The following is a 19,076-nucleotide window of genomic DNA, read 5'->3' on the forward strand; positions in this document are numbered from 1 at the left end:
CTATGCGTTTTTTTGAGCTGAACATTACCATTAAGCTTATTGCTTATATTTTGCTATTGATTGAACTTATTGATCTAAGTTTAGTGTGCATATACTGTTGCTTATTTGTACTTGTTGAATTAAGTTTTCTTGCTGAGCCTTGGCTCACAGGTGCTATGTGGTACAAGTAAGGGAAAGGGAAAGTTGGACCAGCCGTGAGTTGGAGAGCTTTAGGGGTGGTGTGTACATCAGCAACTGCTCGATTGCCACACTCGAGGGATTGACAGAAACTAGAGCCAAGTGTATTTTGCCACTTAGGCTAGCTTCAGCTGTAATTATTTTGAGGGTTGTAATTGCCTTGTAAACACCCTTTTAGGATCCCGTGTACAAACTCTTACATTTTAATGAAAACAACTATTCTACGATCAAAATCTTTTAACCCTAATCCTATAGTTGACCTTAGTAACACATTTATGTCCAAATGACTTGATTAGCAAGTCTTGCACTATTTAAAATACACAGTGTAATGGTCTTGCCCATCCAGGGCGTTACAAAATGCCCCTCCTCTCTCTTTTATCCCCACTCTCCCAGGCGAGTTCTTCGAGGTAGATTTGTACAAGAGTACCATTTGTACCACATGACATATATCAGATATTCTGTCTTGTCACGACTTAAAACTATCCGGGGAGCTCATTTGTTGAGCCCCTAAAGTTGATGAAAAAAGCTGCTACGCTCTGAGTGAGGATGACCCTAAGAGAAAGGTTAAGCTCGTGACCTGGAGTCGCGAGCTGGGGCACTCCTGCCCGTGAATGCATATTTTAGGAAATTCACCAACTATGTCGGTATAGCCCCCTTCCAACTCCAAACCAACTCCTACAGAGTTCTAGCGACAGTGAAGCCACTCTATCACGAGATGAAATGGGAAGACCCTTCCCCATAAGAGATCATGTACCTCTTCTGCCTGAAGAGTAACCCCACACGGGCAAAACGGGGAGACAGATTCTACTATCTCTCCAATTGGGCTCAGGAAAAGAGGTTGTTCGAAGATATTCCCAACCATCCTCCTAACTTCAAGAGGCTATTCTTCTGGAAAAGCCGCTTGAAAAATCCAAATTTCTCTCATTCCATTGACCTCGTAAGTTTTCTATCTAAAACAGTTTTTACTTCTCTTACTTTTAAAGGTCGAACGCTCACACCTTTTTGTCCTTTTCATCTAACTATGATTGGCCCAAACGTACTCAAGACATGGTCGATCGAAGGGAAAAGATGCTGAAGCTCCCTTATGGCCAACGATTCCTCCTCTATCTCTTGCGCGAGGATAAGCTGTGCCTTTACAAGCTCATTGATGAGAACGAGTCCACTGATGACTCCTCCATCCGCAAGTATGCTCGATGGGACAACGTCCCTCTACGTCGGCCTCCTCATCCTTCGAAGAAAAAGAAGGATTCGAGCTTGAGGCTAGCAGAGCCTTCTAGGTCAGGTAGCGAAGCCCAAGACGAAGTGTCTCCAAGCTCATTAGGAGGTAAAGTTATGTTAGATATGTCCATGTGGTCTCCAACCCTCTTAAAATACAAGCCCTATGTCCCCGATCTCTTTAAAAATTCCCAAAACAACTTTTTTACTTGGTCGAGTGTAGATTTTAGGATTCATAGAGATGATAATTGGCTAGGTAAATTCCAAACCATGTATATTTTAAACGAGGTGTGGGAAGGGATGGCGGTCCAATACAAAACCAACGAATATAGGAATTTGTCTAGGTTATCCCCCACCTATTGAGAGGGTACTCCCTTAGAATCTTCAGAAGACAAGGGAATTTCCCGGTCCCTAAGCTCAAGCTTGAAGGAATCTTCCAGTTAGCTTTCCATACTAATCGTTCTTGATCTCGTTGCGGTAACCAGTTACTAATAAATTTTTTCTTGTTTTTCAGGTGATATGGACACATATCTCAACTGTATCCTCGAGATGCCACCCAAGGCCCAAGGTAGCAAGTGGGGCCGCAGATCCTCGAAGAAGGATGCTCCTTCTTCTAAAGCCGCAAAGGTTACTAAGGACCCTCCTTTGGAGACCTTGAAGGCTACCCCCAGCGAGCTAAAGACCAGGACACCTTCTCCCCAAAGAAGAAAAATCCACCTCCTCCTCCCCTCCCCAGTAATGTCCTTACTAGGGATAAAGGTAAAAAAATTATGGAGGACATATGCAAGATTACCCTTTGGAAAATGAGGCTGGAGCCTTAGGAGCCAACCTGTGCTCCGACTTGCTGTCGCGGATTGGCCAGTCATGCAGTAACCTCGACAATAATGTGTGGAAGTTCCTGAGGGGAGACAACACCACGAATCTCTTCAACCAATCTCTGGAGTCTGCTCTACATACTTACCTTTTTATTTTAACAGTTATTTTTCTATTGGCTAACTGTTATTGTTTTACCTTTTAGGCTTTCCTTGGATTTATGCGTCAGTGCTCCCTCTGTCTTCGAAGGTCGCGAGCGGCGAGAAATTGATCAATGATGCCCACCAAGCTCGAATACAAGCTGAGGACAACCTGAAAGAAGCTAAGGGAGCCCAGCCCCAAGTTGAAAATTCACTCAAAGAGGCCATGGTCGAGGACGTTCTCAAGGACATGCAGGACAGGCTTACCTCGTTCGAGGCTGAAGCCAACCATTTGAAGGCAGAGCTTGATACAAAGATAGCCGATTTCGATGTTGCCAAGGCTGAGCTTGCCAACAACACCGTAGAGATCGAGCGCCTTAAAGAGGAGAAGAGTGTCGCATACGAAATCCTTAAGGATGAGAAGAAACATATTCTCAAGGAATTCATTGCCAAGAAAGAGTGGGCCACCGACGGAGCCATGTACTGAATGTGGTCACTTAACCATGAGATTGACACCTTATTTGTGATGGACAAGGAAGAGGAGTTTTTGACCAAGTGGAAGGCTCAGTTGGCTGAAGAAGAGGCGATCGTGGGCACCACCATGGAGGCAGAAGGCTGGGAAGAAAAAGGGGAATAGGCCGAGGCTGCTCCTGCCAACCAAGAATGATTTATCTGTTTTACAAGGGTTGCGTCCCTTATCAATTTTTTGTAATATACTTTTAATTAAGGCCATTTGGGCCGAGACAATTTATATTGTGGCTCAAGCTTGAGCTATTTTATTATCTTATTTGAATGCTCGTGTATTTTAATAGTAGTTTTATGCTTAAATTTCTTTCTCGAAATCTTTATGAACATTATCTACATGTAACCTCCGCCCTGTCATTATGCATCATATTCTAGGATTAAAATATTTCGAGCATATTATTGAGTACTTGCAGTCGTATTTGTTTTTCTGTGCAAATACCCTTTCGTGCTTAGGTTTGAACTTCTATATATTCATAAATAGTTCATTCAACTGCACAATTTCGACCTCATTATATTCAAGTTTGAATACTACTTTTACCATGTATTTTTGCGTTAAAAATGCTTATCAGCGTGTAGTCTTGTTAGCCTAGTTATTTCTTGCTTAAATATAGTAACTTTTTCTCTTCCTCAAGTATGGCCTCAAGGTTGTGAGGTTGAAAATTTTTGCAAAAAATTCTAGCCCTGTATCGACTTATGAATTTCGTTGGTTTATCTAGAGTTCCAACTATTAATTGTGTCAAATAGTTTTTGCTGGTTTGTTCTAGACTTGTTGAATTCGTGTTTGGTTAGTAATCCATCCACTGTAATTTTATTTTTATTGATGTTATATTTTCAAGCCAATGGTATGATTGTATACCACTTATGCCCCCTTAATCTCCAATGATTGTAAAATCATAGGTTATTGAATTTTGTGAGCTTACATAAAATATAACAATTAAAGAAAATAAGAAATAACACTTTATTAACGAAAAGCACAATGTAAATACAAGCTTGGTTACAAATAAATAAACATCATTCCTACATTACTGGTAATAAGGTTGTAGATGTTCACCATTCACAGCTCTTGGAACCAATTCTCCATTCATTCTTGCTAGTTTATACACACCAGGTCGAATGATGGATTCAATTTGGTAAGGTCCATCCCACTTAGGCTCGAGCACGCCTATAGAGGGGTCTCGTGTGGCCAAAAACACACGCCTAAGCACCAAATCTCCCAATCCAAAGTGTCTTTCTTGAACCCTCTTATTGAAGTATTGTGTGGCCCTTTGTTAGCATGCAACATTTATAAGCCGGGCTTCTTCTCGTTTTTCTTCAATTAGACCTAGGGTTTCCTCGAGCTGAGATTGGTTTGAGGTTGGATGTATGCTTCGCATCTGATTGTCACAATTTTGACCTCAATGGGCAACATTGCTTCACAGCCGTAAGCTAGGGAGAAGGGGGTATGTCTAGTTGAGGTTCGAGCTGTTGTTCTGTAAGCCCATAGGACTTGTGGTATTTCTTCTGGCCATTTTCCTTTAGCTTCTTCGAGCCTTTTATTAATGGAGCTCTTTAAATTCCTTTTCATGGCTTCAATTTGGCCATTTTCTTGTGGATGAGCCACTGAGGAGAAACTCTTAATTATCCCATTTTTCTTGCAGAACTGTGTAAAAATCTCGCTATCGAACCGGGTTCCATTGTCTAAGAAAATTTTCCTTGGTATCTGTTGAGTCTAGTTTTTGTCATGTTTAGGTGTTGTTTTAAGTAGTCTTTTATTTCGTTTTTCTTTCATTTAGTGCGGGTTTATGCTTTGTTTGTTTGTCTTTTTTAATATCAAGAAGAATTGAGAACTTGGAGGAAAATGTCAAAGAAAGGGAAGAAATAACCAAGTTTTTCAACATATTTTGAGAAAGGATGGATCTCAACATAAATTGGAAGTGTTGGTGAATTTTTGGGATGAAAACTTGAAAAATTGAGAAATCCCTTAAGAGCCACGGCATGAGCAAAGTAGAGCCGCGGCTAGGTGGTGAAACAGAACCACTGTTTTGAAGGAGATCCATAGGCTGCGGCATGGCTAGAGAAGGCCACGGCATAGATGGGCATCAACCCAGAATTCGTCGACACGGGCCGCGGCATGGTTGACTAGGGCCGCGGCATGGAAAGAACAATTCGCCCAGGAATTTAGACACGGGCCGCGGCATGGTGTACGTAGAGCCGCGGCCCGCCTCTCTTAAAAATTGAATCCTAGGTTTTTATAAGGCGAAAAAAGAGAGAGAAGAGAGGACCGTACGAACTGGGGAGAAGTTCTTGCTTGAAGGCTGAAGGCTTGGAGTATTTTTACATGTTTTTCTTCAACTTCCTGATGTTATCTTTAATTTTTGTTGGGATTAGCATTATGATTATGAACTAATTTTCTGTTTAGGATGTTTAATTGAATCACTTGAATCCCTATTATGAACTAATGCAATTTCAATTCTCTTCTTCTTCAATCTTCTTCAATTCCATATAACCTGTTCTTATAGACTGATTATTGATTGGCCATCTATAGTCATATATATATATATGTTTTTAAGTCAAAATCTGAGAAGTGAGATTTGAATCTGCTGTGGTTATATTGGACATAATTCTAATTTGGAACGAAAGTATCTGAATTAATTGTGTAACTGTTTATTAAGTTGTCAAGATTAATGCTACCTTTGTGGTTCAATTTACCATAGAAATATAGGAAATTGTCACCTAGGTTGAGTTTATAATTCATAGTATGATTATAGGCTGCTGTATCAACTTGTTAATTGAATTAGGAAAAAAGAAGAAGAACTCATACTCTGCATTAGGGAATAATAGGGAGGATAGTTGATGAGATTAAATATCCTAATTATTTCTTCAGTGGTTAATTTAAAAGTTTTACTATTAGTTGTTATTCCATTTAATTTTCAATTATTGTTTTCGCACTTTATAGTTTCTTTTGCTGTGTTTACAAAAATCAAGAATTTTAATTTATCAAATAGAAAGAAATTAATTGACTGGTAATTGATAAATCAGTCCTTGAGGACGATACTTGGTTTTTACCATTTTATTACAAATTGCGACTGTGTGCACTTGCCTAGCAAAAATATCGCAACAAGTTTTTGGCGTCGTTGCCGGGGACTGAAAATAATTATCAATATCAGTCTAATTAATTTTTGTTCTAATTTGATTTTAATTTCTCTTGTTTCTAATCTGTTTAGTTGCTTAATTTGTCTATCTCAGGTGAATTTTGGTATATGCGTGGCAGAAGAGGATAAGACAGTCTTGTTCCTTTGAATCCTAAGATTGAAAAGTCTTGCAAGCAAATCAGAAAGAACAAGAGGGAGGCCCAGAAATCTGTGAAGATGGCACAGAATGATGGGGATGGCAGGAATGTTCTAATTCCTGGAATTGTACAAGGGGGTCAGGCTCAGAACAATGCTGAGAGGAGCTTGAGAGATTATGTACTGCCCACTCTGACGAGAGTACAAAACAGTATACGCCCACTAGCTGTAGAGGCTAACAACTTTGAAATCAAGCCAGCTATTCTACAAATGGTGCAATCCTCTGTTCAATTTAATGGGTTGCCTTCTGAAGATCCTCACACCCATTTGTCTAATTTTTTGGAGCTGTGTGGAACTTTTAGATATAATGGGGTGAGTGATGACGCAATTAAACTTAGGCTTTTCCCATTTTCTCTGAGGGACAGAGCTAAAAGTTGGCTGAACTCGTTGCAACCAAACTCTATTGTCACCTGGCAAGATCTAGCTCAGAAGTTTTTGTCAAAATTCTTCCCTCCGTCCAAAGCTGCTAAATTGAGGGGAGAGATCAATAATTTTTGCCAGAATGATAGAGAGTCATTGTATGAAGCTTGGGAACGGTTTAAGGAACTCTTGAGAAGATGTCCTCATCATGGCGTTGAACAGTGGATGCTAGTACAGAATTTTTACAATGGTTTATGTCCTACAACCAGAACCATTATTGATGCTGCAACGGGTGGTACTTTTATGAGCAAGAGTGCAACCGGTGCTTATGAGCTGCTGGAGGACATGGCCACAAACAATCATCAGTGGTTTGAGGAAAGATCATCAGGGGTCAGAAAGGTGGCTGGGGTGCATGAGCTGGATGCAATCACTGCTCTAACAGCACAAGTAGCCTCCTTGACGAAACAGTTACAACAAAGCACTGTATCTGCTAATGCGGTTCAAATGGCAGCTAGGTGTGAAATCTGTGGTGGTCCTCACTCTTTTGACCAGTGTCCTACAAGTATTAATAATAACATTCCGATGGATCAAGCTCAGGTTCAAGCGGTGGGAAACTTTCAAAGGCCACTCAATAATCCATTCTCCAATACTTACAATCTTGGGTGGCGAAATCACCCTAATTTTTCTTGGAGAAATAATCAGGGCCAGCAACCTCAGTTTCAGGGTCAATTTCAGAATAATATGCCTCAGCCACCAATGCATCAAGCCTCTTCATCACAACAACCTAGGCCTCAACAATCAATGAATCAAGCTCCACCTGAAAGGCCTAATGAATTGCAAGCTGCATTATTGACCCTCACCAACACTCAAACTCAGTTTATGACAGAAACTCGCTCTTCCATCAGGAATCTTGAGATGCAAGTTGGTCAATTGGAAAATATGTTACAAAGTAGGCCTCAAGGAAATTTGCCAAGTAATATAGAGGTGAATCCTAAAGAGCAGTGCAATGCAATCTCTTTGAGGAGTGGGAAGAAGTTGGAAGAGCCAGTCAAGAAGTCTATACCTGCACCAAAATTTGAAGTTGAGAATGAGGGTAAGGTAGAAGAGGAGGTTATTGAAGACCTTGAGAAGAATCAGTCACCAGTGAGTTATGAGCACCACATCAAGATTCCATATCCTCAGCGACTTCAAAAGAAGACTCTTGACAAACAATTTTCGAAGTTTCTAGATATTTTTCGAAAACTTCACATTAACATACCTTTTGCCGAGGCACTTGAACAAATGCCAAGTTATGTGAAGTTTATGAAGGAAATACTGTCGTGGAAGAGGAAGATGGAGGATTATGAGATGGTGGCGCTCATTGAAGAGTGCAGTGCCATTCTGCAAAGAAAGCTTCCTCAGAAACTGAGAGATCCTGGGAGTTTCACAATACCCTGCACTATTGGGAATTTTGAGAGTATGAATGCTCTATGTGATTTGGGGGCAATCATTAATCTAATGCCGCTTTCTGTGTTCAGAAGATTGAAGCTTGGGGAAGCAAGACCTACAACAGTGACTCTTCAGTTGGCAGACAGATCAATAGCACATCCTCGGGGTATTATTGATGATGTTTTGGTAAAAGTGGACAAGTTCATCTTCCCAGCAGACTTTATTGTACTTGATGTGGAGGAGGATGCCAACGTCCCAATCATTCTTGGAAGACAATTCTTAGCCACAGGACGAGCTTTAATCGATGTACAGAAGGGGGAGTTAAGGTTGCGAGTCCAAAATGAGGAAATAAGTTTTAATGTTTTTACAGCAACTGAAATTCCTACCTGTTGTAGAGTTGACGTGGTGAATGATTGTCAAGATTCAACTGTTAAAAGGAAGAAGAAGACCAAAGAACGATTTCGAACAGTTCGACGTTGTAACGCCCTGGATAGCCAAGACCGTTACACTGTGTGTTTATTAAGTGCCAGACTTGCTAATCAAGTCATTTAATTAAAATCGTGTTGCAGAAGCTACAAAGGTACTAGGGTTAAAAGCGTTTTGGTCTCAAAAGCCACACTTTTCATTAAGAAACATTATCTGATTACATGGGATCCCAAAAATACAAGTTTAAAGATTGTTTATAAAAGTTGTAAGACTCAGATACAATAACCAGCCATACTAAGGCAAAACAAGCAGTTATGTAGTCCATGTCCTGGTCCATTCCTCGATCGTGGTGATCGAACAGCTGGCTATGTACATTTCACCTTGGTGCTCTCCACCTCAGGCTTGGTCCAGCTTGCCCTTGCCTTTACCTGCACCACGTAGCACCCGTGAGCCAAGGCCCAGTAAGAAAACACAATATCAACAGAGCATAAGCAATTATCAGACAAGTCAATATCTCACGTTGCACCACATAGCCTCAGTCAAATAACCATTCAATATAGTCAAGTATTCCACACACTAGGCATATCGACTCATAACATGCGCAGTTTATAAACGATAACCAGGGCTAGCGCTCACAGGCTGCTCCCACTGTTATCCCAGTGTTCATGGCTCCCAGTGGCCAAATCGCGCTCTATGCGCTAATAGTATGTACGACACCCTTAGGCCGCTTTTACATGTCCCATGGCGTGATACCAACATTGACACGGTACAATTCACGGGAGCACTTAGTCCCATCACAATCACATAACCGGGTGCAGTTTTCTTACCTTTCAATTCAATAGCTTTGATCCCTCGACTCCTTGAGCACGATCTCCCTCGAGCCCTAGCGCTCACCTAATCAAAATCGTGAGTCAAAGTCATTATCAATCCCCAAGCTCAAAACCTAGTCTCGGGGCCAATCCCGAGCCCCCGGGAAGTCCTAGTTCCACCAAACAAGGTGGTGGAACCAAACCCCAAACCTTAGGTCAAAAACCCTTGCAAATAACCTCAAAATCCCCTTCAGGAAGCAGGGTAGTGCTACAACGCTCTTGGGAGGGCGCTACAGCGCTACAAGCAGAAGCCAGAAGCCCTTCAGCAAAATGGCCTAGCGCTACAGCGCCCAAAGACTAGCGCTGTAGCGCTAGTCACAGGCAGTCCAGCACCAAAATTTCTCTTCTGCGATTTTCTCGAACCAACCTCAACCAAACCTCTTCCAACTCTTACCTAAACTTAAAATCAACCTCATAAACATACTCCACTCTTCCCAAGCACCCCAAACATCTAAAACCTAAGCACATGCATCCATAAACTCAGAATTCACCATAGCCACTCCTAAGCTCTAAAACTCAGTAAAAACCAGCTGATCATCAAAGTTTAGAGTTTAGACCTTATACCTTTGATAGAATTTTGACTACAAGCTGCCTCTAGACTCCTTTTTCTTGCTCCTCCTTAACCTTTTCCCTGAATTTCCCAAAGTCCCCATCAAATTCCACTCATACACCACAGTTCATAAACCAAACCAACAACTGAAGAGATTGTAGAACCTTACCTCAAGTGATGACCTAATCTTGCTAAACCTCTGTCAATTCCTCAGTCTTAGGTTAGGATCCTTGATGCCTAGTTAATCCCAGCTCTCCTCTGAGCTTTACTCCAGAAATCCTCAAGAAACAAGTGAAGGAAGCACAAACCGACCTAGAGAATTCTCTCTGTTTCCTCTCCTTTCTTTTCCTTTCCTTTTCCTTCTTTTCAAACTTCTGTAATATTCTACAAATCCCGCTAACATAAAGCCCCAGTAATACCCATCCTTAAAAGCCAAATGACCATTATGCCCTCCCTATTAATTCTAATCCTTTAGTCCACTTAAGGGCATTTTAGTCATTTTACCCAATTCCCGCTAATTCCTCGAGTGTCTCTAATATTTCCCGCTTAATTCCCGATACCTAATTAATCACCAGTAACATCCCTCAATATCAAAATAGACCCCAGTATATTCACTAAATTCCCATTTATACCCCTGAGCTCACTAGGATCGTCTCGAGTCACAGATCACAGATTTATCCACATAATAATGTGGCCTCGCCAATTATCACATATATCAAAGCAATTATGCCCATAATGGCCAAAATTACGATTATGCCCTTCTAACCTAATCTGGGCCTATATGCATACTAACACACATAGTCATGCATCTCAAATACTCAAGTAATCATATAACATGCTTTAAATCATAATCATGCATCTTAATCATTAAAACCACACATAGTCTCCGTTATGCCCTCCAGGCACACTAATCAAGGCCCTTAAGCCTTATTAGTGAATTTGGGTCGTTACAGACGTCGTATGAAAAGATTATTGTGTGGCAAGTTTGAAGGTTTCGATGACATTGGGGATAATTTCAATATTCTCAACAGGAGAAGGGAATTCCCCTCGTATGACACGATGGCTCTCAAGGATGAAAGGGGTGGACTTGACCCAAGTTAAAGGTGTAGAGAGTTCAACGTCCGGCTAAATGACGTTAACGACAGCGCTTTTGGGAGGCATCCCATTCTTTTAGTTGTTTTGCTTTAGTTTTGAACAATTTTTAAGTGTTGTTTTGGTTTTTATTATTTTGGACAATTTTTGGATTAATTTTGTAAGTTAAACCGTGAAAAGTGTGAGAATTACTTCACTCCTCCGTCTCAGTACTCTCCATACCAGTGGCCACCACCGCCACCTCCTCCGCCATACTGATGTGGCGTCAGGTAAGTTCTCTTCCTTTGTTCTTTTCTTTATCACATTGGGGACAATGTGCATCTTTAGTTTGGGGGGGAGCTTATTTTGTTTTATTTTTATTTTGTGCGTTGTTCAGTTTAGCTTTTAGTCTCTTGTGTTATTTTTTGTGGTTGTTTAGTGTAACTGTTAAGCCATCATTCTTGTCTGTTGTTGCTTTGTCTTTGCCCGTGAAAAGGAAATTGAATTCAACTGTGTGCTTGGGTCAATTGTTTTAGAGTTTAATTTAAAGGTTTTGTGGGAAATTTTTAATATGTTTTGAAAATGCAATATTTTGGATTTTATTATATATGTTTGACTAGGGTTGGTGGTATGACAATTTGAATTTGATAGAACTTGCATTATTTGGCCTTTGAGGCAAAATCCTTGATGACATGCGTTTTGAAAAGTGATTTAGGCAATTTTATTGGATCGATTGTGCTTTTCAAGCCAACCTTGATTTAATTTTCCCTAGATACCCTCTTTGAGCCTAAAAATCTACCTTTTATTGTTAAACACCTGTTTTGAGCTTAACCGAATACTTTATTATTTTTCAGTTCCTAGATTTGTACCATGAGCTTATAAAATATAAAAGGGGATTGATTTATAATGGGTGTTACTCTTGTGTATTGGTGTTGGCAATAGAAAAAAAATCAAGAAAAGATTGAGAAAGAAAAAAAGAAAAAAAAAGGAGATTTGAGAGAAACTACTTTTCTTTTGATGTTCCCATTAAAATGCATAAGTTTGGGGGAAATGTAGTATAAAAAAAAAAAATCTAGTGTTTAAATTTCTCAATCTTTGGAAATAAAGAGGATCTTTGGGTTGTGTTAAATTGTGTTGTGAATATCAAGATTGGGTGTAAAGTTTATATGCTTATGGTAATGTTGAGCCTAAATGACAATTTCATCTACCCTTGCCTAAGCCTAACGCTATAACCCGTGAAGGTCCTTTTGATTTCAAAACACGTGTTATTGACATTAGTGGAGAAGGTTAAGTAATGCAAGCATATTGAAAAATTGGTTTGTGGAATTGTCTGGAATGAGTTGAGCATATATGATAGAGTCCAAGTGTTATAGTCATTTTCGTGATATATTATTGATTTCCCTAATTGAACTTTACAAATTGGACTTTAAGGCAATTGAGATGAAATTCTGGTTATTAATATTGCAATTGAGATTTCATGAGTTTTGGCAAAGCAGTGTAGATGGTAATGATGGTTTAGCTTATTCGTGTTGTGTTTGTTTCTTTTTGTTAGTTTAACTTGGTCTTTACTCGAGGGCGAGTAAAGCTTAAGTTTGGGGGAGTTTGTTGAGTCTAGTTTTTGTCATGTTTAGGTGTTGTTTTAAGTAGTCTTTTATTTCGTTTTTCTTTCATTTAGTGCGGGTTTATGCTTTGTTTGTTTGTCTTTTTTAATATCAGGAAGAATTGAGAACTTGGAGGAAAATGTTAAAGAAAGGGAAGAAATAACCAAGTTTTTCAACATATTTTGAGAAAGGATGGATCTCAACATAAATTGGAAGTGTTGGTGAATTTTTGGGATGAAAACTTGAAAAATTGAGAAATCCCTTAAGAGCCACAGCATGAGCAAAGTAGAGTCGCGGCTAGGTGGTGAAACAGAACCACTGTTTTGAAGGAGATCCACAGGCCGCGGCATGGCTAGAGAAGGCCACGACATAGATGGGCATCAACCCAGAATTCGTCGACACGGGCCGCGACATGGTTGACTAGGGCCGCGGCATGGAAAGAATAATTCGCCCAGGAATTTAGACACGGGCCGCGGCATGGTGTACGTAGAGCCGCGGCCCGCCTCTCTTAAAAATTGAATCCTAGGTTTTTATAAGGCGAAAAAAGAGAGAGAAGAGAGGACGTACGAACTGGGGAGAAGTTCTTGCTTGAAGGCTGAAGGCTTGGAGTATTTTTACATGTTTTTCTTCTACTTCCTGATGTTATCTTTAATTTTTGTTGGGATTAGCATTATGATTATGAACTAATTTTCTGTTTAGGATGTTTAATTGAATAACTTGAATCCCTATTATGAACTAATGCAATTTCAATTCTCTTCTTCTTCAATCTTCTTCAATTCCATATAACCTGTTCTTATAGACTGATTATTGATTGGCCATCTATAGTCATATATATATATATGTTTTTAAGACAAAATCTGAGAAGTGAGATTTGAATCTGCTGTGGTTATATTGGACATAATTCTAATTTGGAACGAAAGTATCTTAATTAATTGTGTAACTGTTTATTAAGTTGTCAAGATTAATGCTACCTTTGTGGTTCAATTTACCATAGAAATATAGGAAATTGTCACCTAGGTTGAGTTTATAATTCATAGTATGATTATAGGCTGCTGTATCAACTTGTTAATTGAATTAGGCAAAAAGAAGAAAAACTCATACTCTGCATTAGGGAATAATAGGGAGGATAGTTGATGAGATTAAATATCCTAATTGTTTCTTCAGTGGTTAAATTAAAAGTTTTACTATTAGTTGTTATTCCATTTAATTTTCAATTATTGTTTCCGCACTTTATAGTTTCTTTTGCTGTGTTTACAAAAATCAAGAATTTTAATTTATCAAATAGAAAGAGAAATTAATTGACTGGTAATTGATAAATCAGTCCTTGAGGACGATACTTGGTTTTTACCATTTTATTACAAATTGCGACTGTGTGCACTTGCATAGCAAAAATATCGCAACAATATCCCATCTTTGAAAATTATATTCTTTACCACAAAGTCCAAGACTTTCTTCGAGGTGATTGTGGCCAGAGGTTCGGCCTCAGTCCATTTGGTGAAGTAATCAACTACAACTACAACATATTTGACTCCTCCTTTTCCTGGGGGTAGTGATCCTATAAGGTCGATCATCCATACTTCGAATGGCCATGGGGAATTCATCATGGTGAGCTCGGTTGATGGAGCTCATGGGATTGAAGCAAATCGTTGACATTTATCATAGCGTTTGACATACTCGAACGAATCTACTTTTACTATAGGCCAGAAGTATCCTTGCCTAATTACATTCTTTGATAGACTATGCCTCCCGGTGTGATCTCCGCAAAATCCTTCATGGATTTCTTCTAAAATTTTCCTAGCCTCAGGTGGAGTTACACATCTTAATAACGACATAGAATATCCTCTTTTGTAAAATCTCCCCTCCAAGATAGTGTATCTTGGTATATTGTACATTGATTTTCTAGCCTTGTTCTGGTCTGCTGGGAGGTTCCCGATTTCAAGGTAGTCTATTATGGGCGTCATCCAGGTAGGCTGTGAGTCTATCATATCGAATCAACTTTGTCAGGAACAATTATGCTCGGTTATGGTAAAAATTCAACTAGTACCACATTAAATGTATCAACTTCCTTGGTTGTTGCGAGTCGAGCTAGTGCATCTACATTCAAATTGTTTTCTCGCAGAACTTGCTCAATCGCATAGAACTCGAATTATTCCACTATCGCTTTGAATTTTTCTGAGTATGCTGCTATTTTAGTTCCCCGAGACCGGTATTCTCCTAGGACCTGGTTGACAACCAATTAGGAGTCACTATAGTAGTGAATGGCCTTTGCTTTTAGCTCGAAAGCTATTCGAAGCCCTGCTAATAGTACCTCGTCTTCAGCCTTGTTATTTGAGGCCTCGAAGCCAAAACTTAAGGTTGAGTGAGACCTGTTTTATGACAGGGTAATTAGGATAATGCCTGCCCTTGACCCGTTGTCGTTAGAAGAACCATCGACGTAAAGTCTCCACAGCTCGCGGGATGGGGTTGCGACTTCCTCATTGGCGATTCTAGTGCATTTGACTATGAAATCTGCTAAGGCCTCTCATTTTATCGTTGTTCTCAGGTGATACGTGATCTCAAACTACCCAAATTCGACTGCTCATTTCAATAGTCTTCCAGATGCGTCAAGTTTAGACAATACTTATCTCAATGGTTGATCAGTCAACACGTGCACGGGGTGTGCTTGGAAGTAGGATCAAAGTTTTTGAGATGCATGTGTTAAGCACAAGGCTAGCTTTTCCATCAATGGATACCTCGACTGTGCCCCCAGTAACCTTTTTCTAACATAATAGACAGGTTTTTGTACACTTCTATCCTCCCGAACAATTACTGAACTAATTTCATGCTCAGACGTAGCGATGTACAAGTACAATATTTCCCCATGTGACTAGTTTGGATAAGATAGGTGGCTAAGCAAGATGTTTTTTAAGAGCTTGAAAAGCGAGCTTGCACCCATTTGACCATTCAAACTTTTTCCCCCTTCTCAAAAGATTAAAGAATGGAAGACATCTATCTATAGATTTTGATATGAATTTACTTAAAGTCGTCATTTTTCGAATTAAACTCTGGACATCTTTATGCTTTTGAGGTAAAGGCATGTCAATTAAAGCCTTTATCTTATTCGAGTATGCCTCGATGCTCCGAGCGTTTACTATAAATCCGAGAAACTTTCCCGAGGATACTCCGAATGAGCATTTTTGCGTGTTGAGTCTCATGTTGTATTTTCAAAGTACAACGAAACACTCGGCGAGACCGTCAACATGGTTGCAATTGCGTTTGGACTTGACTAGCATATCGTCCACATACACTTCCATGTTGTTTCTTATATGCTCAGTAAACATTCTATTTACCAGTTTTTGATACGTAGCCTCGACATTCTTGAGCCTGAAGGGCATCACATTGTAACAATACAACCCTTTATCAGTCATGAAGCTCGTGTGCTCCCGGTCGGGTGCATGCATGGCTATATGGTTATATCCAGAATATGCGTCCATGAATGACATGATTTCATGACCCGAGGTTGCGTCCACGAGTTGATCAATTCGAGGCAGGGAAAAAAAATTTGTTGGACATGCCTTGTTGAGGTACGAATAATCAATGCAAGTGCGCCACTAGGTTGGCTATCCAATCTAAGTAGAAGGCATCTTTGATAAACCAATTTTCTTTTAGTCTTTTGACCTCCTCTTTCAAGGCCTTCTTCCTCTCTTCATCGAGGAGCCTTCTTTTCTGTTGTTTTGGAGGGAAGCTTTTGTCGATGTTCAATGCATGGCTAATAATATTGGGGCTGATCCCAATCAAATCTGAATGTGACCATGCGAATACATCCTGATTTTTCCTTAGGAAGTGAATTAATTGCTATCTTGCGTCCTTTGGGAGGTTCTTCCCAATCATCAATACCTTGGTGGTGTCCTTCTCTTTGAGCTGAATGTCTTCGGACTCTTCAATAGGCCTGAGATTGGCCCTATCCTCCTCTACCCTTGGGTCGATCTCCTGTTCGACCTTGTATATTGCCTCGCTTAATTCCTCAATAATTACCAGTGCCTGCGTACTAGCTTGACTCTTACCCCTCATTGAGATGTTATAGCATTCTTGAGTGGCTAACTGGTCTCTTTTCAGTGTCCCAATGTCGATGGGCATTAGGAATTTTATGGCCAAGTGCCTAACAGATGTAACTACCCCCAGCCCAATCATGGTTGGTCTCCCAAGTAGTACATTGTAGGCGGAAGGGGTGTCTACCACAATGAACTCCATTATCTTGGTTATTGAGATCAGATAGTCTCCCAAGGTCATTGGAATCCATACAATGTTGTCGCGCATGCCTTTAGCTCTCAAACGGATAATCCCATTTTCTCTAAGGTTTCCTTATAGAGGATGTTGAGCGAGCTCCTATTATCGATTAAGACTCAACGCACCCTCTTATTGGCGAGTTGAAAGGTTATGACCAGAGGGTCATTATGAGGAAATTGGATGTGCGAGCCTTCCTCTTCGGTGAAGTAATGGGTTGGGACTCAACCCTTTGTTGTTTCAAAGATCGTGGTTCAGGCTCATAGGGAGATCCATCCCCTGTTCTGAGCTCCTGTACATACCTCTTTTGGGCATTCCTGCCCGATCATGCAATGTGTGGTTGTCCCGCGATGGTTATTACATCTTCTTCATGGATTGGGGGAGGTTGATTTTCTTCCCTTGCATGTGGGGCCACAGATTGTTGGGCAGGATGGGATAGAGCTACCTTCTGTCCAAGCATAGTTTGGGCTAGATTTTGATTTCAGACATACTGCCCGAGGTAGCCTCTCGAGATCAATCCTTCGATCTCATATTTTAACTGTATGCATTCATTAGTGTTATGACCTACATCCCTATGACATCTGCAAAACTTTTTTGAATCCCTTTTGGATTTCTGGTTTCGCATCGCATCAGGTCGCCTGAAAGGAACCTGGTTTTCATTCGCAACAAATATATTTTCCCGAGTATTTGTGAGCTCGGTATAAACTATATAAATGGAGAAGTATTTTTCTCCTTTATTTTTCTTACCCCCGTCATCTTCTGAATTACTCCATTCATTCTTCTTTCTTTTAGAAGGGTTATCTCCTGAGGGTCATGCCGTGGAGGGCGTAGCTGAGGTAGTGGCTGAGTTAACATTTATCTTTGTAGTTATTACGGGCGGAGGAGTTAGTTTGAGTGACAACTTTGCCTCTTCTACATTGACAAACCTTTGAGCCCAAGTATTGAACTCGGCTATCGACCTCACATGCTTCCTCTGCATATCGTCCCAAAGGGGACTCCCTGGCAATACTCTAGCCCATACTGGCATGAGATAACCACTGTCATCGACACTGCGAGCTCACGCCACTTCTATATTGAATCTTTCCAAGTAGCCTTTCAATGACTCACCCGGCTGCTGCGTGAAATTGGTCAATGCGGATGCCTCAGGATTGATGCTCTTCAAAGCTTAGAACTATTTTTTGAATTTTGTGGACAATTTTTCCCATGAAGAGATCGAATGTCTTTGAAATTTTTCGAACCAATTCTTTGCCAGTATAGTGAGTGCGGTCGGGAAAAGCATACACCTGAGCTCATACCCGAAGGTACCAGCCCGCATTACCGTATTGAATGTACTCATGCGGCTGCCTAGGTCGGCAGTCCCATCGTAGGGTGCCACTTGTGGTATTTTGAAACCATTAGGAAACAATGTATTTGAGATATGGGGGGAAAAAGGCTAGAGCTCCTCATCGGAATCGTAAGCCTTTTCTTTATTTTTCCCATCTTGAAGGATCCTAAATGCTTACTCCAACTGGTTGATCCTTTCTTGGACCAAATCCACCGCAGGGGGGCTTGCACTACTGGCAGCTGGTTATTGTTCGTGAGAACTCTAGCTCCCTGTCGCAATATAGGATTATATTGATTTTCATATACTGGTTGTAGGGGCTCTCTCCGGGTATTTAGCTATGTTCGCAGGTCCGGGTTTGGATGATTAGATTGCCCCCGATTTTGATTTAGGTGATCTTGAAGATCAGGATACTCATTTTAATAATACTTGTAACTTTTAGGCTTAGTGTTATACACATTCACCGACATGCTATAATCCTGACTTCCACCAAGGAAGCTGACGTTCCTCTCTGGCCATTGCTGTTGTGGGACTCAATTACAAGGTGGATTTTCCATGTGTACCCTCATTGCAGTCATTCGTGACCTTGACATATGACTCATAGATGGTTGTGGTTGTCTATGTCCTTGATGAGCTTCTCATGGGGCCTCGCGTTCACCCCTTTGCTCAGGCCAAGCTTGATGGCTCCTGTCTCGATTCTCACTTTGAGCATTTCGAGAAGGCCTCTGAGGAGCCCTCTTTCCTACTAGGTTTCCATTGGGAACTTGCTGGGATACACCCCGTGTCAGAGAGGGATGTCTTATTGGAGAAGGGAGGATGCCTGATTGGGGAGGGTGGTAGCCTCCCATTATTCGGCCTGGTAGGCTCAGGGTTAGCCCTGCCAGGCTCTTGGTTATCACTTCGAGCTATTGAGGGAGCTTGATTATTCCTAGGTTTTGTATGAACACTCCCTATTAGGTTGTTCCTAACAGGGTTCTGAGAAGTCTCCCGA

General features: G+C 40.6%; 1 protein-coding gene and 1 non-coding gene across 2 annotated transcripts; one reads left to right on the forward strand and one right to left on the reverse strand.

Annotated features, from left to right (window-relative positions):
• Window positions 1-6,664: 6,664 nt before the first annotated feature.
• LOC133787343 (small nucleolar RNA R71) lies at window positions 6,665-6,771 on the reverse strand. Its single transcript, XR_009872371.1, has one exon. It is a non-coding gene; the product is annotated as a small nucleolar RNA R71 (small nucleolar RNA).
• Window positions 6,772-7,435: 664 nt separating this feature from the next.
• Window positions 7,436-11,179, forward strand: LOC133785289 (uncharacterized). Its single transcript, XM_062224540.1, has 3 exons — window positions 7,436-7,699; window positions 7,883-8,452; window positions 11,087-11,179. Exons 1-3 carry the CDS (start codon window positions 7,436-7,438, stop codon window positions 11,177-11,179), a joined length of 927 nt encoding a protein of 308 aa, XP_062080524.1.
• Window positions 11,180-19,076: the final 7,897 nt, after the last annotated feature.

The sequence above is a fragment of the Humulus lupulus genome, chromosome 6 (genome assembly GCF_963169125.1).
Source record: "Humulus lupulus chromosome 6, drHumLupu1.1, whole genome shotgun sequence".
NCBI classification, from domain to species: Eukaryota; Viridiplantae; Streptophyta; class Magnoliopsida; order Rosales; family Cannabaceae; genus Humulus; species Humulus lupulus.

Excerpts from the sequence above, each read along its gene's own strand:
- LOC133785289 (XM_062224540.1), top strand. The coding sequence starts at position 7,436 with ATGACAGAAACTCGCTCTTCCATCAGGAATCTTGAGATGCAAGTTGGT. Across the intron at positions 7,700-7,882 it reads TTGAGAAGAATCAGTCACCA|AGGAAGATGGAGGATTATGA; the intron begins GTGAGTTATGAG and ends CTGTCGTGGAAG. Across the intron at positions 8,453-11,086 it reads CCAAAGAACGATTTCGAACA|TTAAACCGTGAAAAGTGTGA; the intron begins GTTCGACGTTGT and ends TAATTTTGTAAG.